Raw genomic sequence first — 27935 nt, 5'->3', positions numbered from 1 at the left:
GCCCCGAGCGCGGCTCCCCCGCTCCAAGCCCGGAGCGCTCCCGGCGGCGGGCCCGGCACACAGCGCCCCCTAGCGCCTCCCGGTGCCGGCGGCCGGGCCGGGCGGGGCGGGGATGAGGGGGCGGTGCCTCCCGCGGCCGCCGGAAGTGACGGACGGGCCGCCGGGGCGGGCGGCGCGTGGGGGATGCGCGAGCGGCGGCGGCGGCGGATCCCGAGCGGGGCTGCGGCGGGGGGCGGGGGCGGCCGCCGCCATCGCCATCGGCACTGTCACCATGCTGAGCCGCAGCTCCTTCACCAGCCTGGTGGTGGGCGTGTTCGCCGTGTACGTGGCGCACACCTGCTGGGTCATGTACGGCATCGTCTACACGCGGCCCTGCCCGGCGGCGGCGGGGGACGGCGCGGCCGGGGGATGCGTGTGGCCCTACTTGGCTCGGAGGCCCAAGCTTCAGGTGAGCGGGGCGGGCACGGCCCGAGGCCCTGGGCACACCGCCCTTGGCACCGCCCCTGCCCTCGGTCCCTGCCCTCTGTCCCTGTCGGTGCCCTCTGACCCCGCTTCGCTCCGGTCCCTGCTCCCTTCCGGGCAGCGCTGGGCCTTGCGGAGAGCTCCCTTGGCTGCTGCGCGGGCAGGACTTGGCTTCCTGTGGTTTTATTGATTTCGTATCTCTGCTGTCACACGCGTACTGGTTAGAGCAGCGTTGCGGAGGAAATGCTGGGCCTGTTTAATCTAGAGAAGTCTTCATTAATTCATATAAATATGTCAGAGGATGGGTGCCAAGGGGATGGTGCCAGGCTGCTAAGTGGTGCCTGGCGACAGGATGAGGAGTAATGTCCGCAAACTAAACCACAAGAACTCCCACTTCAGTGTGAGAAAGAGCTTCGTTGTATTGAGGGTTGCAGAGCACCTGTCTGGGGACATTCCAAACCCATCTAAATGTGTTCCTGTGTTACCTGCTCTAGGTCACCCTGCCTTGCCAGGGGCATTGGACAGGGTGATCTCCAGAGGTCCTTTCCAGTCCTGACAGAGACCCTTTCCTTTATTGACAGGATCTCTGGTTCTCTGAAATGGATCCACTTCCTTCAACTTCCAGAACAGGCCATCCCATTAAAACGTATTTAATGGCTTTGTTTCTACCCCCAAAAGGAGCTGAAAGACTTTTTTTGAGTACACAATTTTCTTTCCCTGTGTGTACCACCTTCCTGCAACTGGGAGAATTAGCAAAGCTGAAAGACAGACCTGTACTGTAAATGTAGAGATGCATGAATTTATTTCCATACTCTTAATTTCTCTGTGCTGTGTTTTGCTTTCAGTTAAGTGTGTACACTACCACCCGGTCAAGCATTGGTGCAGAGAGTAATATAGATCTTGTGCTGAATGTGGAGGATTTTGATATTGAGTCCAAATTTGAAAGGTAAGGATCTGGACTTGTAGTATCCAAGGTATCAGAGTTCTTTGTTGAATTCTGAAGTGTGCATCCAACCTAGGAGTTACGTGGATGGAAGTGTGCATGAAGCCAAGGTAGATTTCACTATTGGTTGGCTTGGATCAGCGTGCTGTTCTCAGACGTGTAGGCAGATGTTTTGTAGAAGTGTGCCTTGCTCATAATAGGAAAAATTAGTTTCCATTGAGAAAATCTAAAGACAAATGTACCTGGGAGTGCTTGAGACTTGCCTCTAATCACATAGGTAGGACAGTGGCTACATGTTTTGTTTTGTTCTTAATTGTTGGGGCTTCAGACCTGGAACAGGACTTCGACATCAAACCGTGTTCTCCTTTCATGTATTTGAGCAACATGCTCTTCCATAACTATTTCTCTGCTAAAAGTCACATAGGAAAACCTTATTTTCTGATATTCTAGGGTTTGGGGATCTTCTGAAGCAATATTGGTGCCAAGACTGTGCCCTCAGAGAAATTTTTCAGTAGAACACTGCACTCTGCAAATGCCTCTGAACAATAAAAATGACTGGAACTGCTTGTTTCGTTCTTCAGATTTGCCGTCTCACTTTTGGTTTCTTTGTTTGTTTAAAATAATTGCCCAATTCTTGACTCTCTTATCGTAGTCTCCAAGGTTACTTCACTCTCTTCATTTTCTATGACTAAAGAACTCGTTGGTTAGAGTTTAGGTCATATTGAACCTCTTCTCTGACAGACCTTATAAGAATTGTTTTACTGACAGGGTCTGCTAAGCTATTGAAAGTATTCAGAGCAGAATAAGCTGAGCAAGACTACAGGAATAGAGGAGGCATTATGCAAGGGTGCAAGTAGGATGATTTCTTGGCTACTACAAGGGGAGTGACTTCATGGTTTGGGGCTCCAGTTTTAGAGTTCTCTGCTGAGAATTAGCTGAGAATATATTTTATTAATGCAAAGTGCAAGGCAAAACTTTGTGATTTTCTTTTTAAACTTTGTATCATGTATATGATCTGTGATGCATCTTCAGCACAGGAAGGCTGGTTTTTTACAAATGCTGTCATCATTTTGGCCCTGTGACCTATCAGTAGAGGAAAGAAACAAAAGAATTGATGATGCAGTCCTGTGTTATCTAGGGCAATAAAGCTGGGAGTGGACAAAGGTTAAAGTATCTTAATATAATAGTAAATCTTTGGAAATGCGTATATTATGATATATTGTATAAAAAATTACCTCTCTGGCCATGGAACAGGTTAGCCAGAAGTAATTGTGTCTAGTAATAGCTAAATATTTCAGCATGTGCTTTGTCATCACATAATATATTTATTTTGTATTTTAGGACAGTGAATGTCTCTGTACCAAAGAAAACCCGAAATAATGGCACATTATATGCATTCATATTTCTTCACCATGCTGGCATTTTGCCTTGGCATGATGGTAAGCAGGTGCATATAGTAAGCCCTCTGACCACGTACATGATCCCCAAACCAGAAGAGATTAATTTGCTCACTGGTGAATCAGCCACACAGGTAGGTGTGTGTCCCATCTATGGAAGAGCATCTGCAAAATAAGGAATTTATTTTGTAGACATTTCTGTTGTTAGTATCTGCTGTGCTTGCATCTTTAAACTAAGGATGATAAAACAGAAAAAAAAAATCAAAATCCTCTTCTTAATTATCTTGCCAATAGCAGACCACTCAGCAGAGCAGAGGCAGAGCTCTTTAAAATGCTGGCTAGTTATTTAAACACCATCCTAGTTAACAGTAATTGCTTCAAGGATTCATTGCTTTTGGTAGAAACACTGTATTGCTCTGGAACAGCATGGTGCTGCTTTCTGTAGTGAATTGAATTCATTTGAAATAATATGCTTTGCTGTTGTAAAATAGCAGCATAAGATATGAGGACAGATAATGTTTGGTTGATCATCCTTTTGACTGTTTTGAAGTAACATCTGATTATTGTATAGTCGTGATTTCAAAGTGATTTATTCTCACTAGTATCCACAATCCTAAGGTATGAAGGTTAATTAGATGAATATTCCTTCTTGATGAACAAGGCTGAACTTCAGTGAATGGACACTGAAGTTTTTCAGTAAGAGATTGTGGTGGGCCTTTGAAATCCATTCTGTTGTATTTGAGCAAGAGACTTGATCTGGTCAAAATTAAGGTAAATTGTTTCTTAGCAGGCTTCTGGTTTATGATATAGTTAATGGCTCTCTGGATTCTGTGTGTTAGATTATTACCTTGTTCAAAATTGTGTTGGTTAACAGTATGCATTTTTATTCTTTTTTTTTTTTTTTAAGCAAATTGAAGCAGAAAAGCAGCCCAATGCCCTGGATGAACCAATCTCTCACTGGAGGTCAAGACTCACCTTAAACGTCATGGTGGAAGATTTTGTGTTTGATGGATCATCGCTCCCTGCTGATGTTCACCGCTACATGAAAATGTAAGTCAATGACTTTGTTTTGTCAGATATGGTATTTATAAACTTATGTCACATTTCTTCAAAAACCCTTAACCTTCTGTAGTATTTTGTGTTTAAATGGGCACCTAGAGACAAGCGCAGATGCTCTTAATGATTGCATTTTGTAGTGACAATTTGCTGCTAAGATACTATGTACTAGAAAGCCTTACTGCAGACACCTGGTTCCTGGACAGCTCAGAGCTTACAATACTTTTTCTGTGTGAAGCTACCATAGTAAGGCAAAGCAGGGCTACAAAGACACAGGTAAAATGCTATAACAGACCTCAAACCTATTTGTTGTCCTGTTGTCCTTCTGGCCTTCAGAGCAGTTGCCATCCCTTGACCCTTTCCAGTTTTCCTTCATGTGCAAGTTACTTGTACAAACTGGAAGTGCTGAAGTGGTACAGCTGATCTCCTAGGATACCTGTTTTCCTCCCTTTATGATTCACTTTATTTTACTTTGACAGGGCGTGTTCCTATGTTATGTCATTTTTCTCAAGAAAATTCTAACACACAGGGCTGGGATTTTGGGCCTCTAGGTGCAGGCAGTAGCTTCTGCTCACAGCTTGCTTCAGTCACTTCCAGTATCAAGCATATAAGTAATGCTCTGTAGGCTTGTGCTGCTGTATGTTGATGCCTTTCTCTACCAGTACCCTCTTAAATCCAGAAGTATTAACCAGCAGATCCCAGGGTTCTGGGGTAGCTTTCCAGCCAGAATAGGTAGAACCATAACAAGAAGGGGTTGTTGGACTGGTATTGATGGGTGAGGAAGCTTTTTCTGGTTGATTTGCATCAGTGCTGTTTAATTATGGCATTATACAGGAAAAGAGTTTTGATATGAAATAACCTGCTGCAATTTCAGTAACAATAGCTTTAATCATAGTTACTACATAGAAATCAAATCACTTCAGGTAAATAACCAAGCACTGTTTCTGAGCCTCAATTTAGTGCTTTTCTGTGCTACTGTTGCACATTGTGTGTTTAGTATGTGTCTCTCAGCATGCATAGAGACTCTTCTTTTGTCAACAGTTCAAGTTCAACTTTCAGGCTTTAAGAATCTCCATGATGCTGCTCCATAGATTTTTACCAAGAACATCACAGTGTAGATACCTAACTGCCTTTCTAGTGAAGACTTGAAGAATTTGTCTCTGTGAGGGTATTGCGCTAAATAATTTTCTAAGATGCTGACATAGCAACTGCATGTAGGTCATAATTTACTAAATAACTTTACAGTAACCAATTTGATAGAGGGCTTGAAGGCTAGGAAGTGTTTATTGGATTCATGCAGCTTGGTCAGGTGGTATAGCAATCCAAATGAGAGCTTCTGTAGATGGCAGAGAAGATTTCTGCTCCTTGTACAATCCCTGCAGTAGTGTCTGACCTTCTCACTTGTGCATCAGCCAACATCACATCCATGGTCCCGTGTGGGTGAGAGCATGGCACCAGTGAGGGGGGGAGATGGGGGAGGGGTGTCATGGTCACAGTAGGAGGGGGATATTTGAAAGGACACAAAAGGACACAAATACATGGCAGTAAACTTCAGCATGTTTCTCTTCCACAGACTTTTAAATTTCCCTTGGTCATTCAAAAGCTTCAGCATCATCACAACCAATTTCGTTTGTATTTTTATTTGCTTATTCTGCCTTTCTACAGAAGAGTGAAAACAAACAAAATTTTTCAATACCTGGATCTTTCAATGAAAAATTGATTCTGGACTAGTGGCTTATTTCTTGCTGTGTGTTAAAAGAAAATGTTCTTGAAAAGATGGTGGGACATTTTTACATGGGTAGATTGGAAAGTGATGAATGAGTGCTAATTTGAATAAAAGTAGTTTTCTTTTTAGATCACTACAGTTATAAAATCCATGTTTAAACATCCTAGGGTTCAATTGGGGAAGACAGTGCATTACCTTCCAATATTATTTATTGATCAGCTAAGCAACAGAGTGAAAGATTTGATGGTGAGTAATAGAATACCTTTAATTACATTTAACAGTTTTAACAGTAATCTTCAATGTTGTTTTAAGATTTTCTCATAGGTTGTTTGCTGTAATGAAGAAGTATAAATGCACAAAAGGACTCAATGACCATTTAACTTAATGTGACCTAATGTGGTAATTGCAGAGGCTGGATCTGGGTTTTGAGACTTCTGTCTGGCAGAAGTATCTGTCAGTCACTGTCTTCTATTCCACCAAAGATGTTTGGATTTCATTGCTTTTGCCTTTTGGGTGGATATGGAGGACTTCACTGTAGCAGCAGTAGTGGCAGGACCAGTCTCTTCACTAGTTTGACTCCCTAATATGAAAAAGTTTTGTTAGCATCCCAGAGTAGATTCTCATACCTTCTAGGCATATTGACAATATCCACAGCTGATAGTAGAGCTACTCTTGAGATAAGTCAGTAGCTATTCTCTTATCTCCTCAAAATTCAGATGTGAGTAAATTTCTTGGTACTGCTGTCTATCATGTTAGACTAACTTGAGCACCTGAAAGTTTGGTGTCACAATACATCCAATGATTTGGTGCACTTAAGTAAATCAGTACTTTGAAACTTAAGTAAAAGTTGGATGAGATTTCTGGAGGTTGCTAGTCCAGTGCCTCTTCTTAGAGTAGGATCATGTGGAGTGAGTTTTTCAAGAGGTTTTCCAGTTGAGGTTTGGTTATATCCAAGGGTGGGGAGGCCACAGCCTGTATGGGCAACCTGCTTTAGTATTCAGTCACTCCAGCAGTAAAAAAAAAAAAAAGAAAGAATTTTCTGTATTCAGTTTTTGCCCAACTCTTATCCTGTAGGACATCATGCAGTCCCTTTGCTACAGGTTAGACATGGCAGTCCCATGTAGCTAAATCGTGTTGATCTTAGCAGCTCTTAGTTAGGCCTTGCAGTTCTTTTCAGTTGCATTGACTGGAATTTGGTACTTGAAGTTACTGAGAACAGCAGTCTAGGGGAATGCCTCAGAACTGTTAAATGAGCACATCTGAATTATGCATCTTCTAGCTGGAAGCCTTTGTAGATGTAAACGTCCCATAAACCTCTAAAATTGTCTCTCCAATTCATTACTTTAGCTCAGAGAAAGGGTTTTGTTACTTAGTGTTCAAGACAATCTTTACAAATTTGTGTCCCTTCCACCCCAGATTTGTACAGCAAAATAAACTCCTGAGCATTTGTTACAAGTCCTGACAGCAGATTGTTTTGTCCAGTATTTTTTTAGATATGTATTTTTTTAGATATGTAGATTTCTGTATTAGTGGCCATTGTCCTTTGTTTAAAGTTTTATCACAGCTCATCTGGTCCAGTTCAGTACATTCGTGTGAACTTTTAACTGGTCAAGTCATGTACCCTGTTTACAAATAAATTCAGCATTCCCATGTTACTAATGACATTCCTGCAGTTGTCATGCATGCCACAGTTAATACTGTTGTAACTCACTGCCTTACAAAGGCATTAAAGATCCTGGGAAGTGCTGCAAAGACTATTCCATTAAAACCTGCAAACTTCCCTGTCAGCACTGCTTATGTGATGTCTCAGCAGTGATTGGCCAAAGTGCTCTCAAGCCCTGCAGAAAGAGTGGTCTTGTAGTAAACATTCTGTGAGAGACTAAGTAGTAAGTGAAGAGCAGGCATGAATAAGGAGAGAAGGTGGTACAGCTTTTGTGGAGCCAGGTTATTATTTGAGTGTGAATAGGGGCACAGACAGTATCTGTTTTCTATGCCTGACCTAAAATCATGGAGCTGAAGATGTGTTTTTCCTGCTTGTGCTGGGCTGTGTAGATTGTTAACTAACTCTCCTTTTCATCAAGATGTGGGTCTTCTGTGGCGAGTACTGCAGTCTAGAGATTGTGTTCCTCATGTTCTTAACGTGCTTAAATGCCATGGGTCTGGGATTGCACAGAATTTAATAAAGAGATAATTTTAAAATTCATACCACTGAATTTATTTGCAGTGTTTGCACACTGTTTGGTAGTATTGACTAAGTAGAGTGCTAGAAGTAATGATGCTCTGATGCCATACTGCAGGAGTAGGTGTATTGCAAGGATTTCTAGCTTTCAAAGGCTTAGCGACCATCACACTCACATTGAGGTTGTGAGGCACCACTTGTGGGTTTTAAGTTGTTTGTTAAGAAAGAATTCATTCTTCTAATCTTACCTTTATTTTAGTTTGCTTTTGCGGTTGGACAATTCCAATCTCTGTCTTCTGTTGCAATCCAGTTTCCTCCCTACAGTCCCCCTAATTCCTCCATAGTAATTCTTTGTCTGTGGAGAGTGCCACATTTGCCACATGCTGCTTACCCAGGCATTTGCAAAAGTTTTGTTTCTTGTCCGTCCTCCACAGATAAAATTTCTTTTCCCTTTCTGCTGTAAATGTTAACACTGTCTTTGATAGACTGAGAAATTGAAATTAGACTCACTGAATTATGGGAATCCTTTGAAAAGGAGAAGCAGTGTGGAAGATGTTCATATGGTTGTTGGTAAATGGCTGTAGAATCTTGCCAGTGTTCTCTACAGTCAGCTGTAACCACACTTGATTTTTTGTTCCATTCTGTTCAGAGATCCCTGACACTTGTCTAGTTTCTCAAGCTTTTCTCTCTGCTGTATTCATAAAACTTTCTCAGCTTCCCAGCTTCTCCTTCATGTGCGTGCATGTTCTGCCCCTGTCTGAAAAGCTTAGAGAGTCTTGGGAGGGTGGTGAAATTGAGATTTGTTTGTACTCACTGGAGGAAAGAGTGAATGGGGGAATGAATGTAGCCCTCAGTTCACATGTAAATGATAGCTGGGGAGCCTAAAACCATGTTCTGTGTCACAGGAATCAGAAGCCAATTCACCTCAGTTAGGTGTCAGCTAACTAATTACTGTAGAAACAGATGCAGAGTAGAGCAGCAGGTCTGAGATGGGAATTATGATTGGGAGTAATTAGGAGCCTGGAGCAGCAGATCTTGAACTCTTGCAAATAGTGCCTGCCAGTCTGTCATCCTGGGCTGTCTTTGGAAATGTAAAACAGACTGCCTGAACGTGTTCTGAGATATTTGCTGAGTATTCTAACATCTTAGAGGACAAGGGGGTTTTTGTGGTTTTTTTAAACCTGTTTGAGAGGTGGGGAAGGATAGCTGTCATGCAGAAGGAGCTGAGGCAATTTAAGATTTTTGTTTTTTCAGCTTAAGTAACATGTAGATGATACAGTAGGATTAGCAGAGATTTAATTTCTGGGGTGCAGTAAGAAAATTTTTGTGACACTCCAGATCCCAAAGTTATCTTACTTAGCTTTAGGTGTGGTGTTTTCATTAGTCTGAGCTAGTGGTATCATCTGGCTTCCCCACCCTTTCAATTTCTCTCAAAATCAGCCTCAATGAAGTAAATTTCTGACTGTGGCCTTTGGGATACAATTTGCTTGTTGGGTTTTTTGGGGTTTTTGTATAATATTCTAGTTTAGGTAATCTTAGCATGTACATTCAGAGAAGAACTGTCAAAAGACTTATCTTAAGCACATGTTTCCCACTTTATGCTGCCATCTCAGAGGCATTTGTATACAGGAACAGTGAGGTTGCTATAGGAACTGGAACAGAACAAACTGCTAATTTAACATTTCTTGGAAGAAACACAAAGACTTCAAGCGTGATATAGAAGTCTGAGATCTTATTCCCTTTTAAGGACAAACTGAGTTCATAAAATTGTGTGATTAAATTACAGTGTGATACAATCACTTTCTTTATTTTAAAAAATATTAATGGAAGTAATTGTTGCCATTTTTCTGCTTTTAAGATGAAACATGTCTTTTTGAAATGCAGGTTATAAATCGTTCAACAACAGAGCTACCTCTTACAGTGTCGTATGACAAAATATCTCTTGGAAAACTCCGATTTTGGATCCACATGCAGGATGCTGTGTACTCCCTCCAGCAATTTGGTATGCTTACCTTTCATGACTTTAGGCTAAGAAACCACAACTAACCCCTTAATTTGTTTCTTTTATGTACATAGATGATACTTTTTTTTTTTGATAGCTGGTGAAGATGCTACAAACCTTGTGATTCACCTTAAGTTAAAGATAAAAATATATGTTGACATGTGATAGGGAACAGGAATACAGAGGTGAATTAACCATGTTTAAAATAAATTTTATTTGGATAGTACTCTGTAAAAGCATTGTAGGACATAGTCAAGAAGAGCATTTTCACCTTGGATTATCCCTGTCATCCATGGAACAGAAAAGTTGGATCAGTGGTACATAGTCTTTGATATAAGGTATACACAGCTACTCGCTGTAGCCATATATCTGCAGTGAAATACAGGCAGGCCATACTAAGTAAAATCCAACTGCTTCTCCTTAGTTCAGGCCAATCTGTATTAAAGACAGTTATGTCTGCTAAACATAATTGTCGTGAAAGAGTCAAGTAATTGCTTGCTCAGAGTTTGTGGAGGGCAGTTGTCCACCATCAGCTCTTCATAATTTTTTGTGAGCCTCCTCAGAATCAAAATTTTCATATTCCATGCCGTGGTTGTTGTGTGATAGACACAGATATCAAGACCTCTCATCCCGAGTGTACCTCCTGTGCCTGGAAAAAAGGCCTGTGTAAGGTGCTGCTTGTTCCCCCTACAAATGTAGATAGTGAAACATGAGGTTTGAAATTTTCCTATTGGAGTAATTTCTGGAGCAGTCAGATTAGTAGAAAAACTCCAAAATCACTTGAGAATGGCCATGAACTTGCTGTGATGGCAAAGTGTGTTGATGCTGCACTCAAGCACCATTGCCATAAACGCAACATTGTGTATTTTCTGAGAGCTGTGGACTTCAATCATGTTGCATCCATGGCCATGTTTCTCACTGACTTTCGTTGACCGTTACTGTGTAGTCCTTTTCTTATTGTTCAGCTTTTGATGTGAAGTTCACTCTTCCTGTGTATCAAACTAAAGTTCAGAGGCCAATTTGTAAAACCTTTTTTTTTTTACTCTCTGCTCAGGCCAAAATGATTTAATGTGTCTTCCTATTTGTCTGTCAGGTGGTCAGCTTAGGTTGTAATTACACAAGATGTTAAAGGCACATTACAAAACACATCGTAATTACATAAGTCAAAGGCTTGTAACTGGTGAGGTTTGGGTTTGGGCAAGACAAATAACTTGCCAAAATACAGGTAGATTAGGATTTTACCTATAAAGCTTCCATCATGTTTTGGATTTATGATTCCTTAACAGCACTTGTGCAGGTGACATAAAATTCCTTTCACACTGGACTTGAGCATAACAGCAGTGAACTGTCAGGTACTTCTTGCACAATGACTTGTTCTTTTTTGTAGGGTTTTCAGAAAAGGATGCAGATGAAGTAAAAGGAATTTTTGTTGATACTAACTTGTACTTTCTGGCTTTGACATTCTTCGTAGCAGCATTCCATGTAAGTGGTTTTAGTTTTTAGGCAGTACATAATATTGGGGGAAAAAAAACGGGGGAGGTGTGTCTGATTTTCAGGTGTTCCATTTATTAAGAATTATTCTTGACCATAGTGATTTCAGTAGAGCAGTGGAAGCATTATCTGGTACAAACGTCAGCTATATTTCCAATACAGAGTTAATATAAAAACCTTAAATAAGGCAGAAATTTGAGATAATTATACAGAAATTAACAGTCTTGACTGAAATATAAAGTATTACCATCATTATCACTTTTTTTTCATTGTAGGTGAACCAAAGACCCTAGATTTAATATGCCTGTCAACACTGGTTTAAATTTTGTTGACTTCTCACAAGGTTTATCACTGCAGTAGCATAGCTGGGGCACCTGTATTAGGGTTTGAGTCTCTGACTTCTAATCCATGCAGAAATTTAGATCAGATGATATTTTCTGAAATAGCTTCTAGAAATGTTCCTGTAAAGTGTGGAGTGCTCGTGATTATTTTTTTGTTTTTGTTTGTCCCTTTTTTTAGCACTGGCTTAAATCTGAACCTTGATTAACAACTTTAATGAACAACTTTTTTTAGACACTGGGAATATTTTTGTAATCTACAGTTATAGTCAACACAGTTCCCATACTCTGGGAGAGATAAGAACTTGCCTGGAATGTTATGTTTCTTTATACTTACATTGCACACAGTTAACTTGTTTGGAAAGCCTTAGACTTGCATGGCATATTAATTTAATTTTCCCACTCTGATCATCAGATTGCAAGGTATCTGTAGACTAGGACAAATTTTTCTGATACTTCTTTCTTTTGTGTATCATTTTCCCAAATAATAAAAAACCCCCCAAAAAAACAGAAAAAAACCCAAACAACAACCCTCTTCCACAAACAAACAAACCCCACAAAAACAACTGAAAATTTCCTCATTAAAATCTACTGACCCAAGAATTTCTGGAATCTGTGTTTGATTTTTTTTTTTTAGACACTGAAGTCTTAAAGGAAATACCAAAAACTATACTGAGTGAAAATACTGAAAAAAATAAAAAAGCTTCCTACAAATAAATTGAGTTCTAAAATGTTCTGGAAGTTTAGGTCAACTTTGTGACAAAATACAGAGGAAACGTGGCTTGCTGTATTGTAGGATTTTTTTTCCTAAACTTTTGATATTAACCAAATGTAAATTGACTATCCAATACTGAGCATTTTTAGTTTAATTTACTATGCTTTTCTCTGTGGTGTGTGGTTCCTCAAGGTCCTTGTTCTTCACCCTCAATGATGAATTTCCCTGTATTGGGTCTCTGGGTTGCTTTACAGGACACTAATCTGGGCAGCATTGCAATGGTAGTGTTTGAAATTCATCCTGCCATTTTGCATTGCTTTTAGAGCCTGGGCTTCTACAACTTTTCTTTTTAGGTTTTATTTGTGAGTCTTAATTTTTGAAGCTTCTAAAATGGGGTTTTTTTTAATACCATGTTGAATGCATTGTTAGCATTTTCAGTCTCTCACTAGTGTATATCTCAAATGAGCAAATGAGTATGTTTCTTCCTATTTGCAGCTTCTCTTTGATTTCCTTGCATTTAAAAATGACATCAGTTTTTGGAAGAAAAAGAGGAGCATGATTGGGATGTCTACAAAAGCAGGTATGGACTAGAATGAAAAGTGTTGTGTATGTGCTGTCTATTTTATGGTGTGTGTTTTCAGTCTTGCTCTAAGTTAACACTTTGTAGGTTTATAGAAATAGCCAAATGAGATGGTTTGTGTACAAAAAGATGGCTAACAGGCTACAGAGATGTAACTGTTAGTTACATCTAACTTTGTTCTAACTTTGTTAGTTCTGTGCTCAGGTATCACTTGAGTTTAAGCACTTGTGTCGCTACTGAGGTTTAACTGTCTTGGAGTTGGGAATTAGATTAATAGTGAGTCAGTTACCATGTTTTCCTTGCTGAAGGAGCAGAGAAGTACTTTGAGAAAAGAATGAAGAGCAGAAAAAGTTCTGTGGGTGGAGAGAATGTGCTTTCATGAGTAATGCTGTTCTGCAAGTCCCTTGTGTTCCTTGTAGATAACTGCAGGTTCCAAAATATTTGTGGGTGGAAAGTGCTGTATTGTAATGCTCTTGCTTGATTTGGGCTTTGATGTAAACAGGAGCAATGGAGGCTCCTGGGGTAGGGGGAGGGGGAGAGCATGGGAGGGTTGACTTGATTTGTTTATAGGAAAGATGAGAGAAACACAGTGATCTGACATCCTGCCAAGCCTTCCTAGAAACAGATGAATTGCTTTTTTTCCAGTCTTGATTATGAAGCAAAATTGTAAACCTGGAGTCACTTGACCTCTGTGACTATCCCTAATTCTATCATACTTACAGATAGATTAAAACATGTAAGGAATATCAGTACCGGGGGAAAAGGGCATTCTAATTTATGATGAACAACATGCTTTATCATGTGGATAATCCATCTATCATTTTTATGAGTGCATTTGTTTTTTTAAAGCAGTTGTACTGCTGTTGGCATGTGTATGCCAAAATGTTTATAAAAATTCAAAACCATCCATGGAATTTCAGAAATAAGAGTCAGTTGCCAGATTTAAGTCTCAGTAAAGTCAAATTCAAAAGACTTTAACATTTACAAACAATAAATGAGTCTCAAATACTGACATTATGTTCTCTCACAGCCTTTCAGCTTCCAGGAGACAAGCATCATGAATGTAGCTCCTAATTGTACTCACATATTGCTGAATTGCTTCAGTACAGAAATCTTCATTAAATGTTCCAATTCTCTTTCATCTCCTGTGATAAGGATTGCATAAAATGTTCTTGTTCCCTATTTGCCCAGAGATCATTGGCTGTTTCTAGGACTACTAGATATATCAAGATGTACACAGAAGTTCATACCTAAATTGTGTAAGACAGAATTGTACCAAATAGACCATCAGTCTTCTGTCATCTCAGCTGTTCATTTAAATATTAATAAGCCTTCCATTTTCATGTTTTCTGTCTAGTGCTTTGGCGGTGCTTTAGTACTGTGGTAATATTTCTTTTCCTTTTGGATGAACAAACAAGTTTATTGGTACTGATCCCAGCAGGCATTGGTGCAGTGATTGAGGTGAGTTCTTAAAGCTGTAGCACCAGATACCAGTATTTGCAGCAACATCCATAGTTTACAGTAGAAAAATAATGCTAAACCAGTTACTGGAAAATTCTGCTGTAGCTTGTGTGTCCTTGGCTTTCAGTGACAGAAGAGATGGTGTCCCTTGATCAAATAACTAAACTGGAAGTATCTGTTTTTTCTGGGATGGACCAGCTGATATTGCAAAAACCAAACAGAGTGATGCTGAGGTTCCACTTACCACATCACCCAATAGCCCTCACTCCTGGCCAAGCAAGTTTACCCATGTCAACAAGCCTGCATGGAAGCACTGTCACAGAGCAGGCTGTGTGCCCACACACAGTGCCAGGACTGAGGTGACTGGGGAATGAGGACAAGGAGGAGAGTGCTGCCTGTGTGCATGATTCCAAAAGTCTGCATCTAGTCAGTGGGTTGCAGGTAGCACAGCTGTCTCAAGGTGACGGCACTCTCAGTGACAGTACATCTCAGAGGAATTTGTCTGCTAGGAAGAGCTTTTTCACAGCTTGGATTTAACTCCTGTTTTTCATGCAGTGCTAATAGTGACATTGATTCTGTAAGAAATTATTTTCTCACTTGTACCAAAGATAACAGTAAAGGATTGTCGTTACACGATTCCCTTTTTTTTTTTTTTTTTTTTGTCTGGAATATATGGTGGGTAAGAAGAGAATATTGGTGTGTCTAAAGTTAAGCAAATTAACCTTGTCCACAAAAATCTTCAGGGAGTGCAGCTCTCCTGGGGACCTGCATTGCCTAAGTTGTCAAATCTGTATAGCAGTGTGGGTACATGAGTAAATTTTCAGGTGAACTGAAACTTCAGGTTTACGTTAGGGTCAGGCTGTTACAGCTGTACTGTAAGTAACCAAATAATTCAGCAGATTCACTGATTTTTGCTTGTAGTTCATTACTGAAATGTAATGACTGTATAAGTGCCAACTTAATTCCTGTTAGGAGTTCTGAGGCACTTTCATCAAAGGCACATAAAAACTTGCTTGGCAAATGACTACTGGAATTTTCTAAATGCCTGACCTGGGGTTCATCTTGGTGCTAACCCCACTTAGGCACTACCATTCAGATATCCTGGAATGACTACATTACTTCACTTAAATTACATCATCTGATAAAGAGATTTAATAGTGCAGGCTCACAACGTTGTACTTGTTTGATTACATGGCATTTGGTTTGTGTAGACACAGGCAGTGTGTGCAATCAGGATACTACTGCTTTATGTAGTGGGTAATCTGGATTAAAATAGGTAATCTGGAATCCTTCATAAGATGCTCCTTTGTATAATAATCTTTTATGTGCATTTTTTGGTTTTGCTAATCACAGCTCTGGAAGGTGAAGAAGGCCTTGAAAATGACAATCAGGTGGCAAGGTTTGAGACCCAAATTTCAGGTATAGTATACATTGCTCTGTTAATGATTTATACTCTTGAGTCATCCATCTGTTTCCAGGTTACCATGCAACTTGACTTCTAGTGAAATGAAGAATATTTTTTAATTATAAAATTTTCCTGTGTGCATCTCTCTATGAATGGCTTAATCCAATAGCAGGATGAGCATTTGCAAACCTGTTTCTTTCTTTGAGTTCTTTAGAAGAAGCAGCTATTTGTATGTATTTGTGGTGCAAGAAATTTCAGAACTTTTCTGTCAGTTCTGCTTAATCTTTATAGGTGGGCTGTGCTGCTGCCACTGTGTTGGAAAGGCACTCTTAAGTGACATCATGTTTTGAAATAAGAAACTGGCTTTTTCATGAACCTGTAGTGTGACTTTTCCATTGTGGAACTAACAGAAGATGTGGAATGTTGTGGGGACAGTACACTCTTAGATGATTCTTTTGAGTAAAATGAAGTGCTGAGATTGCAGAACATGCAGTGGCAAAGTGCAGTCTGCACTGAAAGTTTATCTTGCTATTAGAAGAAACAATTGTCTAATATTCAGTGTTTCTGCACAAGAAGTGCTGGGGGTTTGTGCTGCTTAAAGTCTGTGTCTGGAGTGACTGGTGGCTCTACTTGTTCCTATGTCAAGGAACTGTGTTGAAGCAGGCAGAATTTCTGGACATGTGCAGGTAATCCATAACAGTGATAATCCATGACCTCTTCATGGTTATGGCTTTTCATAAATGCTTCCTGTATCTGACATATTTCTAGCTACTTGACTTTGCTCTTGCCTTGTGAATTCTGCTGTTTCAATGGCATTTCTCTAAGCAAAAAAGTCCTGGAAGTTTGGTATAAAATATGAGGCTAAAAGTTAATCTTTTTGCCTACGCTATATTTAGTATGCTGCACAGGACTAATATATGACTCTCCTATACAGAAGCTTTTAAAAGCTTTGTTACCTGCTTAATGTAGAGAGTTGGAGAGCAAATGCTTTCCCCAGTGTTCTGATGTGATTATGATTTTCATATGTGTTGCAGTTTGGTGCGTACAATGACTCTGAAAAGAAAACCGAGGAATATGATGCCCAGGTAAGAGGGAATCCTATGACTTGTGATCTGCAAAGTCTGTATATGTCACCTGTTGATTGACTTGTTTTGCTTTTTTTTTCTACAAATGTATTTTCCACATCTTCACAGTTGTCAAGTGGATCATCACTGTGTAGATGATCAGGTAGTGAAGATTCATTCTGATAATTTATGAAAGGAAACAATGAAATAGTTCTTTTGGTTGTTGAATCTGGTTGAGACATTGCTCTGAGAAGCATTACCACTCAAAAATTTGAAAGCTGATATTTGTACTTGTTATTTTTACTGAAAGTAAGTTCACATGGTTCCTGTTTTTTGAAAGGAATTTAGCATGAGTGACAACATTGGTGTTAAGTAGGAAGCTACTTGTAGAGACTGATCTTTGCACTGTCTCTTGGTGTCAGCACTCTGAGGTGATTGTTTGTCTGAGTTGGGCTTTGGAATTTTCACCACCACCACTAGAAGTGGAAGCATAGTAGAAATTATAGCAGGCATTTGGGAATAGGAAAATATTTTCAGGAAAAACTTATGTGGCTGTCTTCTTTTCATGGCTATTTAATGCCATGAAAAATTTGTCCATATGGAATGTGAACTAACAAACTATTTTTCTTATCCATTAGGCTATGAAATACTTGTCATATTTGCTCTATCCACTGTGTATTGGAGGTGCAGGTTACTCCTTGCTGAATGTCAAATACAAAAGGTACTGTAATTCTGTAAAGGATCTTACAAGGAATTGAAACATTCCCCATTTTTTCTATATGGTTATTGAAATCGGTTGTTAGTTTGATGCATAGGCCAGGAACTAGAAACTTCCTTGTCCTATCTAAAGTTGAAGAATATAGATGTTTTTTTAACATCCTGTAAGCAACAGGCTGTTGTATTTCACAGGTTACCTGATAATTACTTTAGCACAGAATTCAATAGCTTGCATACATGTCAATCAGAAGAGGAGGAAGAAAGCTGCCATTCATGTTCAGAGGGCCAGTTGGTGATAGGAGAGATGAAAGGAATTCAGTGGTTGAACCTGTCCAATAGCAAAAAGAAGCAAAAACCTTCACAAAATTAGTTAGTTTGAACAAGAGGCTTCTTTGTTTCTAGATATGATAGCTATGATGGCAAGCAGGCAAAAGCATTTTTTAGAAAGGGCTCTTTATTCCTTTAGAGCCATGAACTTCCTGCAGCATAGTAATACTTCAGCAAGAGCTGGACACTCAATATTTCATGAACAAATTAAACCCTTGTCACCTTTCACTCAAAATAGCTGGTTCATTTTTTTGTTGGAGAGATGCAAGCAAGTGCGTAGCAATGAGACTTTGTTGTAGGAGAATCCTGCAAACACAAGCATGGTGAGGCCATGTAGGCATTTTTTAATAGTCCTTAGGCCCAGATGGGATGGGAGAAAACAAGCAGTAGTAGTTTTTCCTAATGTTATTTTAAGCTGTTGCTGCATACATGAGCTGTAACACTCATACTAGAAACTGGGGCAATTTCTGGGCTATTAGAAAAGCATATTTTTCAAAAGGTTCTTGTCATAGTAAGCAGCTAACCAATATGCAGCATTTTAAAATTCTGCTTTTCTGACAAAATTCTTGAATTTGTTTAGTATTTCAAAATACTGTATTTCAAATATTTTATGAGCTGCAGCTTAAGGAAGTGAAGGCAATTCATATTCTAGAAGTCTTGCCATTGTTAAATCAGTAAGGAAATGTGCCAGAACAAATAATTTTAGCAGTGGATTATCCTTTAATCTTGGAGGCATTTTCTGATTCATTCTTTAAATACTTGTGGATTACTGAAATGCTGCTACAACTGTAATGTTGCCATTAATGTGACAGTAACACAGCAGTGCAAGTTTAATTTTAAATTATGTAACCAGAGTGTGACAGTTATTAGCTGTTCTCAGAATTGCAAGCAGGAGTATGGGATTCTGTCATTGTCTGTAGCTCTACCGTTATTTTGTTAGGATTGTGCTCCATTGAACATCTGGGAAGGTTATTAGATGTAAGGAGGGAAAAATCTAGATTCCTTGTATTTACTTTTTTTTTCTAATACCTACTGTTATGGTTTGCACTGAATGGTACTTGTTAAGGCCTTACTGTGCCATATTAAGTGACTCTTTAATATTTAGAACACAGTGTTATCTTGGCAGGTCTTAATACAGTCAGGTTTCAGTGAACAATATTACACACACAGTGCACATATCTCATGTCAGTTATCTAATTATCAACACAGATGTCTTAAAATGGTGTGTAAAAGTATAAAACCAGTTGATAAATCTGTCAAATCTTCTTGTATGGACTGATAAGTATCATTTGCTTAAACTGCCTTCTCTGGAGTCCCTCCAGAGAAGGAAGATGTGAGGTATTTAGTTCTTGTGATGGAGAAATTTATAACACAGCTATTTCTTGGAGTAGTCATGTGGTGTACAGTGATGTATAGGATGTGGCTAAAGAGAAATATAACTGTACTCTCTTTATTTGTAGCTGGTACTCCTGGTTGATTAACAGTTTTGTCAATGGTGAGTCCCTTTTGTTCTCTTTTCTATACATATCTTTTTAGATGAAGGCCAGGACTCAAAAGTAGAATATTAACCTCTGTCATTTGGATCAGTGTAATACAGATAAGCAACTTATTACTAAATTATCACAGTGAGTGAAAAAGGGAGAAGAATCAACCCAAAGTGAACAAAAGAATTAGATGCATCTTTGTTCTTCAGGGGGAAAAAATGAGTAAAATTACTAATTATGGAAGTACAGTCGTTTGATTAACATCTGTGCATTTGTTTTCCATATTTCATCTTCAGGAGTGTATGCTTTTGGATTCCTGTTTATGCTGCCCCAACTATTTGTAAACTACAAGGTAAGATTGAAAAGTGATGAAAGTCTACTTTTCTTGTCTCTTCTTCCAGACTTGATTACAATTTGATACTTTTTATTTCTAGATGAAATCTGTTGCACACTTACCATGGAAGGCTTTCACATACAAAGTAAGTAAAGCTCTAATTTAAAGTTGTGTGCAGTCATTTTGAAAATTATTTTCTGTAAGAAAAAGCCTAATAATAAATAGCTTAAGGATGGCTGTACTTTTTTTGTTTTAAGAACTAAACTTGTTTGCAACCATCCTTAAAATAAAAAACCACACTGATTTTCGTTTTTCATAATGACTTCCATATGATGAGAATACTTGCATCCTAGTTTTTATGATGATACTGCTTTTTGTACTGTCAGCTGTCTTGCATGAGTGCAGATGTTGCTCCTGCAGGTAAATGTATCAGTCTCAGTTAAATGCATTATTTTAAGAAGGTGTCAGTGCATCACTGACAAGGAATAGTTGCCAAGAAACAGTTAGGAATGCTAAAAGACCTTATTTTGGCAGGTTCCAGGAGCTACCAGAGGCTGAAGTAATGTACACACTGTTCTGTGCCAGGGTGGTAATTGTGAGCTTCTGGGCAGATGTGAGGGGGATTGTTCCATGGGGGAGGAGCGGCTGCACTGTGGTGTCCCCACTGCCTAGACTGCCCTGGTAAGGCAGGGCAGTGCTGCAGCCAAGCTCAGTAGCAGACCTTGGAGGGGAAGGTGAGCTTATTTAAAACCAAAATCAGCTCACTAACCCTTTGATAGCTGCATACACACAAGCACCCACTCATGTGTCCAAGTGGTTTGTATAGTACTCAGACACCAAGATGATGGACACAAGTATCCCAGTCAGCTCTCACATGCACAGAAATGGATAACAAGGGACACCCACTGCCGAGTTCCCACATCCGCTATGTTCTCCTTCATTTAGCAACTCCATGCTAGTTTTGTTCTTGTACCCCTAAAGAGGTGATAGTGTTTTGGCTATCATTTCCCACCAATCCCAATCATTAGAGTTTTTGTACTGTGCTTTGTTTTGCTGATCTTTGTGTCCTGAGAAACCCTGTCTGGATGTGCTGGGATCATCAAGGCCCTGATGCCATCACCATGTACCCTTTTTACTTGTGCATCCACTCATAAATGCTTTCATTTTTCTTGTGCTGATACATTACAATTGTCCAGAACATCTGTACTTTAAAAGGAGCAGTGTTAAAAACTGCTCAAGAAATGGTGTCCAATTCTGAACAGAAGATATGGGACAAAAGAACTAAAACATACACACCTAAAGAGACTACAAAGGCTTTTCCATTTCTATGAGCCTATAGCAATTGTCCAACTTTCTAGTGCCTTCTGTTTTTAAGGAAACAGGGTGCATCTAGGAAAACAGATTGAAATGTAGCTGGTAGCAGAATAGCAACTAAGCAGTGTTTGATGTGGAAATAGAGACAAAAATAACAATAAACACAGGATTTCAGGCATATACTAGGCAAATCAGCGTGTTTCTTAAGAGGAGGGAGCAAAAGGTATATTACTGAAATAATTTCACAATTTTACTTCACCAAAGAAAATAACTGAACAGAGACATCAGCAGTTAAATAAGCAACAGAGGGAGGTTATTCAAGCAAATTACCTTTAAATCAGTACAACCTTGCCTTTTCTTACAGAGCATTTATAGTTTGTGTTTAGATGTCGTAGGCTATCCACAACAAAGGCTTGTGTGTGTGGAGAAAGAAGTCTATTTTTGTTTTCAGTTATGTTTCATTTAGACATTTGCTTGCTCTCTTCTTCACTTCAAGTGGAAAGAAGAGTCTGAGGATTCACCTGTGACCATTGTTTTAGAGAGCTTTGTTGTCCTTTTTCCTTAATTTGAATTCTGACTTTCCAGTTTCTGTGGGTTTTATGTTTCATTGTTAATAAAGAGTACCTTCAAGTAAGGTGATCTCAAAAGAAAATTATCCAGTCCAAACACTATTGAATGGATTGCCTTGGTGCATTCACTTGCAGTGCCTTGTGAAGACTGCCTGTGTGCCTGAAGGATGGAGCATTTAGCTTTTTCTTCCCGTTATTATTGTAGGATCACTCACTTGGGTGTTGACTTGGAAAGGCTGTCTTTTCCAGCTTGTCAAGGTTTTTATTTTTGTTCCATGACAAACCTTTGCACAGACTTGAGAAATGCCAGCCATATTCCTCATTCACTTCAGACTGATGGATTTGTTTTGACCTGACAGAAAGAGCTCTCCTGTTGAAACTAATCTCTAACTGGAGAGAGAACTCTCTCCTGTCCAACATTTTCTGCTGGTATTTTCTTCTATCATATAAACATTGGTTCATTTTGTAGAGTGAGTTTTGTGCTTACATCACTTGCACCCTTCTTATGGTATAGATTAGCATACAGCTTGCTAAACTGAAAGGAGCCATGTTACTGACTCAGTTTGTTAACCGAACAGTGAACATTCTTTGCTGGGTTTGTTTCCCGATGTTTTCAGTGAGTTGAAACAGTTTATTGAACATGAGTACTAGAGCTGGTGCACGGTAAGAGTTGTACACCCTTCCTGTAGCCAAGAGCCAGATCCAGAGGAGTTGCCTTTTGGTTAAATTACTTTTCATTATTGCTGCAGAAATAGAGCCTGTAGTACACCTAGTTGACTGGAATTGGTGTAGAAAATTACCCATCCGTTATTCAAGACATGGTTACTTCCAGGAAAGCACTGAAAATATTTTAAAGTCTTTCCAAAGCTATTAAGTTAATCTTCTTAAAAGCAATATATTAACAAATTTTTACACAAATTTCTACAGAAAACGAAAGTGAAGTGACATTTTGTACATCTTGTCATTTGAGTAATGGATGAACCAAAGTCTGGGGGTTTTTCCAGTTCCTTTTGAAGTTTTCTCTGAAATTGAGTATGTGTTTTTTCCCCTCCCATGACAATACTCTCACTTACCTGAAACAGTCCTACTTCCTTTTTGCTTGTAACTTCTGGTCTGTAGTAGACAGTATGTCTTCATTAGAAGAAGGAATTTTAAAGTTGGCATTAATTAGTTTTGCAGCATAACTTTTAAGTGTTGTTATAAATATGGAAACTAAATTATATATTAACTAATTATTTATGAACTTTCTAGTTGTGGTAATGACGTCAACTAAAAATGTGGTTCTGTATTTGAACCAGCTCATGCTAGATAATCAGTATTTTAGAATCTGTTTAAGTGTCCAATATGATGGTGTTCACAGGGGTCTTAGGATGAGGGAAGAGATGAGAACGTTGACTTCATGTTTCAGAAGGTGTGATTTATTATTTTATTATAAATATGGAGGAAATCTGTGTTCCCACAGAAAAATATAGGAAGCTTCTAACTTTGTATAACTGATGACTTCCTTTCTTCACAGCCAACTGAAGTATACTTTTCTTTTATTTGTAGGCATTCAACACCTTTATCGATGATATATTTGCTTTTATCATCACTATGCCAACATCTCATAGGCTGGCATGCTTTAGAGATGATGTTGTGTTCCTGGTCTATCTCTACCAAAGATGGTATGACTTCCTTTAATATTTGTTACAGTTTTTACAGTGCTATAGATGGTTGCATTAAGAGGGTTGCTTTTGTTGCTATAAAGAGCTGTAGATTGGGCTGGACTTGGAGCAGAATCTTTACACTATAATAATGTCTAGTATAGTATGGGCTGGATCATGTTAGTTATGTATATGCTTAGTAAAGGGAATGGTGAGCAGGGCACCCTGTAATGGAGATCTCAATACAAATAAGAGGAGCTAAACTATTTTCCCATGACTGACAATAATCCTGGACATGACACAGAGTAGTAAAAAGATTCCTCTTCTCACAGTACTCAGAATTTTTGTCAGTTACCCCTTTTCCCTCCCCACAACATCCTTCTTTTCACCGGATTTGGAAGTCGGAAATCCTCCCACCCCCCAAAAAAAAAAAGAATAAAAAAACCAAGCAAAACCTACAAAAAAAAAAACCACAAAAACAAAACAGAAAAAACCTACAAATCAAATGTGAGACATAAATACCTGAAGTTAGGGAAAGGAGAGAAATTTCTAAGTTTGTATTCGCCTTAGCAGTTTTGGGCTTCCAACCCTTGCTGAGGGCCACATCTCCATATGCTCAATGTCTGAGGCATGTTCTCCAAGGTGCTCTGCAGGGCAGGAGTGAAGGGTGTTGTGTGATGGGGGACTGCCCTGCTCTGCCTTTCTGTTAACCTGGTTTGCAAAAACAAGTTATCAGGTTCTCTTGGAAGTTGAGTACCTGCTGAGTTTGAGATTCTTTGAGTAACTAAAATCAGGTAGGGAAGAAAGCTATATGTACTACTTACGAAATATTGTTCATAGTGACGTTACAGAAAGTGTATTTTTGTTTCCAAGAATAAGCATTTTTGTTTATTGTTATTTTTGTAGAAATTAAGTGGTCAGCAGCTTCTGATAGGGGCTGGGCACTGGTTTCAATCTTGAGAGGTGTCCTGGATTGCTTGAGAAAAGACTCCAGCCAAGCTTTAAGGGAGCTAGTACATCTCTTAAGAGGTTCTGTTATGAGACAACTGGTTGAGTCATATTGTGAAAAAGCTGATATGTCTGTACAAATCTTTAAAGATGTTGGCGTTTGCCACAAATGGGAATAGAGAATATGATGACAAAGAAATTAACTTTTAAAATTAAGCACCATAGAACTACTTAATTCCTTCAGATAGGAAGCTATAATGTAACTAAAGATTTGGGTTTTTTCTGCCAGGCTTTATCCTGTGGATAAGAGCAGAGTAAATGAGTATGGAGAATCTTATGAAGAAAAGTTAAAAAAAAAAAGCTCATAGAGAATAACTAAGAACTGAAGAAAATTCTGACCCCTGGACTCTTCCTCGCTTTGTGTATTACCTGGTCTTAAGGAAGGAAAAACTTATTTAATAAGAGTATTTTTAAAGCTTAAGACAGAACTACATGGACAATACATCTTCTATATTGCCAAAATCTAGTTTTGATACCCTCCTCTTTCAAGACCCTCTTCATCCTCACAAGGTCTACAGTCTGCCAGATTACATGATATAAACTTCCTGCATTTCAGCTTCTCTTCAGTGAAAACCTAAGCATCCTGACCATTGTAATTAAGATCCAAATCTGTGTTTTTAAGACAACTCATGAACTGAAACTGTGGTGCCTGTGCCACTAGGCTATGAAAACTGAAAAAACAAGACACTGTGCTACAGCAGAATCAAGGATTATTGCCAAACTGAGGGCTGTCAAAAATAAAAGGTATAATATTGGATTATATTCTACTTACAAATCATTCTCATTTGATAATGGAGATAATGGAAATTGTAGAAATTGTGAATTCCTAGCTAAAAAGATGTATTGTTGGAAATATAGGATAAGGTAGGTGGCATTGTTAAACTTCAAATTCTGCCACGTTCTTGGCCTACAATATGGCAGAGGGTTTCAGTTTTCTTAAAGTGAATGAAGGTGTGAAAAAACTGTAACATTATTTCTTTTAATATGTATGCAAGTTTATAGAAATCTTTCTGCATTGTTGACAAACCTGATTTCTTGGCATAGTAGGTATTCATGTAATGCAAATCATTGTTATGTGCTGGGAAGGTCTCTTAATGCTTCTTAAATTCTTCATCATTTGGTACCACAGTGACCTACTAGACCAATTCTGTCATGTTTCTAAGGGAATAATTCCTCAGTCTTTTCCTCTCTCCCTCCCTGCCCATCCTATTTTTTAGATGAAACACACATCATTCACATAGAATTATTTTGCTCAAGTTCAACAAACTACATGATGCAGAGAAAAAAAATAACCTGGTAAAGAACAATTCATACCTTTCAATTTAAAATCTGTATTCCATGGGAATGAAATTCATTAAGAGTGGTATTTTGATCTGTTTCTTTCAAATTTGTAGAAAATAATCAGGTTGAATTATTATAACAAAATACAAACTCCACAGCTATATCTAGAAACCACTTCCAAAAATGGTTACAAAAATTTTTTGAATCTCCAAAGATTTTTAAAAGCAAGTTTCTTAGTAACAGTAAAGAAAATAGAGTGCATTCCTTTCAACAGCAAAAAAAATAAACTTTAAAAAATCCAAAAGGCAGAATTCTAGTTTCCAATTCTAGTTTTGCTTTGGCCAGTAAGTTCGCAAATAAACCATAATGATTCTTAAGTTTATTAAATTGCATGCTGTTTGTGCAAGGCTGTTTAACTTCAATTTGTCATGAACTGAAAATATTCATACAGGTCGGCTCCTGTGGTCTGTAACTACTTGGTGAAGTGGATTTTATCCAGTACTGGTACTGCAAAAGTCTGAATGTATAAATATTTGGGTCCAAAAAGATAAAGAAGTTTGCCTGACTATTGTGTTTTGCTACAGACTACAGCGTTTCCTGTACTGAAATCCTCCTTACACACTGTTGGCAATGGAAAGGACTCTTGAAGTGAATATTTATCTCCTGTTAATGTTAAAGTCTCTTTATGCTGTTAATTGTAACTACAGATTATTGACTTTAGCATTAAACACACCTGAGTAAGTCTATGCAAAACTGGGACTGCATTTGCTGTATCTTGTACCTGTTTTGAATTTATTTGGAGTGAGCTCTTTACTGTTAAGCAAACTAATATTTCACATTAAGATAAATGTGTGTGAAAAGTTTTACTGATGTAAAGAATGCATATAGCACATTCCCTTTTTGTGCCATTTCAAAACAACCAAGTCATTGGTTCTTCTAGAGTAGCTTCTCAAAGTCCAGAATACTGTATTTGGGTATTTCTGATGTTTCCTGGCTCGTTTTTGTACACAGAAAGATTTCTCTTGCACCTGTACATACTGTGAGTTTCCTGGTCTTCTGTCTTGCATTTCTTGACACTGACCTCATGATATTCTATACAGTAGTCATAAAGCATATAAAATTAGAACGTATTAAGTCTTTAAGATGAGCAAGACTTTCCTGTTCAAGTTACTGTTTTATGCATTCCATTTCCAAATAAAAGACTTGGCGTACAGGATAAAGAGTTAGCTTTTTGTTACTGAAAAGAAAGGTGGTAAAAAAACTGTAAGTAGTAGCTTTGGAGAAACTAAATTATATATTAACTACTTATATATAAACTTTCTAGTTGTAGTAATGACATCAGCTAAAAATGTGATTCTGTATTTGAACCACCTCATGCTGGATAATCAGTATTTTAGAATCTGTTTAAGTGTCCAATGTGATGGTGTTCACAGGGATCTTAGGATGAGGGAAGAGACAAGAATGTTGACTCCATGTTTCAGAAGGCTTGATTTATTATTTTATTATATATATTATATTAAAACTATACTAAAAGAATAGAAGCAAGGATTTCATCAGAAGGCTAGCTAAGAATAGAAAAAGAAATGGTAACAAAGGCTTGTGACTGACCGAGACAGTCTGAGCCAGCTGACTGTGATTGGCCATTAATTAGAAACAACAACACGAGACCAATCACAGATCCACCTGTTGCATTCCACAGCAGCAGATAACTATTGCTTATATTTTGTTCCTGAGGCCTCTCAGCTTCTCAGGAGAATAAATCCTAAGGAAAGGATTTTTCAGAAAATATCATGGCTACAGTCCAAGAGTAACTTAAAAACTTCCTCTCTTCTAATGGGATTTACTGTTGTAAGCAACTAGGTGACCATCTCACATTCTTATCTTCATTAGGCTTGTAATGGGTTTGAAAATTATAAGATTACTGTGATTTGGGGTTGGGGCTGTTTTAGAATTAATTCAGAAAACCATCATATGCTTCTGGAAGATGCTCTTGCCCAGGATTTAGCACTGCAGTCCTGATTCTCCAAGGACATAAGTGACAAAAGGCAGCTGGCTGGACTCTGTGGGTGCAGATGGCCCGTGGTGCAGTGCCTCCGAGCTCCATTCCTGCACAGCTCTTCACTTCCATACCCTTCTGCTTCCTGCTCATCATTTCCTGCTGCTCTTCTCCAGGAGGTGACCTTCTACCCTTTGGACTTTTTCCCCAGGAGCCACAGGACAAATGGATTTTCAAAACAGCAGCAGCACAGGCAGGTTTTTCTTACCAGCAGAGCTCAAGGAGTCTGCTCTGCTGTGCTTCTGTCCGTCTGGAGCTGCAGCCTCAGCACCAGTCACGACACTCCAGTAACTCAGCTACAGCACATACAGCTCAGCAACAGAAGCATTAAGTCACAGAATTCTGTAGTTTGTCTGCAAACACCATGCTTTCAAGTTTTTTTC

At 38.8% G+C, this 27935-nt stretch overlaps 1 protein-coding gene across 1 annotated transcript; it reads left to right on the top strand.

The window, feature by feature from the left end:
* The first annotated feature begins 253 nt into the window (after nucleotides 1–253).
* On the top strand, nucleotides 254–27743 carry CLPTM1L (CLPTM1 like). The gene is made up of 17 exons (XM_058818715.1): nucleotides 254–448; nucleotides 1308–1408; nucleotides 2747–2936; nucleotides 3710–3852; nucleotides 5752–5830; nucleotides 9648–9765; nucleotides 11153–11247; nucleotides 12805–12889; nucleotides 14247–14350; nucleotides 15704–15769; nucleotides 16790–16840; nucleotides 17458–17540; nucleotides 19324–19358; nucleotides 19644–19699; nucleotides 19782–19826; nucleotides 23113–23228; nucleotides 24445–27743. Exons 1-17 carry the CDS (start codon nucleotides 272–274, stop codon nucleotides 24521–24523), a joined length of 1623 nt encoding a protein of 540 aa, XP_058674698.1. The 5' UTR covers nucleotides 254–271; the 3' UTR covers nucleotides 24524–27743.
* The last annotated feature ends 192 nt before the right edge of the window (nucleotides 27744–27935 follow it).

The sequence above is a fragment of the Ammospiza caudacuta genome, chromosome 1 (assembly GCF_027887145.1).
Source record: "Ammospiza caudacuta isolate bAmmCau1 chromosome 1, bAmmCau1.pri, whole genome shotgun sequence".
Taxonomy (NCBI): Eukaryota; Metazoa; Chordata; class Aves; order Passeriformes; family Passerellidae; genus Ammospiza; species Ammospiza caudacuta.
Note: the sequence above shows the minus strand (reverse complement) of the source record. Positions and strands in the feature narration are given on the sequence as shown.

Coding starts and splice junctions, on each gene's coding strand:
- CLPTM1L (XM_058818715.1), top strand. CDS start 272: ATGCTGAGCCGCAGCTCCTTCACCAGCCTGGTGGTGGGCGTGTTCGCC. Junction 3,853..5,751: donor GTTCACCGCTACATGAAAAT/GTAAGTCAATGA, acceptor TAAACATCCTAG/GGTTCAATTGGGGAAGACAG. Junction 19,700..19,781: donor AACTATTTGTAAACTACAAG/GTAAGATTGAAA, acceptor TTTTATTTCTAG/ATGAAATCTGTTGCACACTT.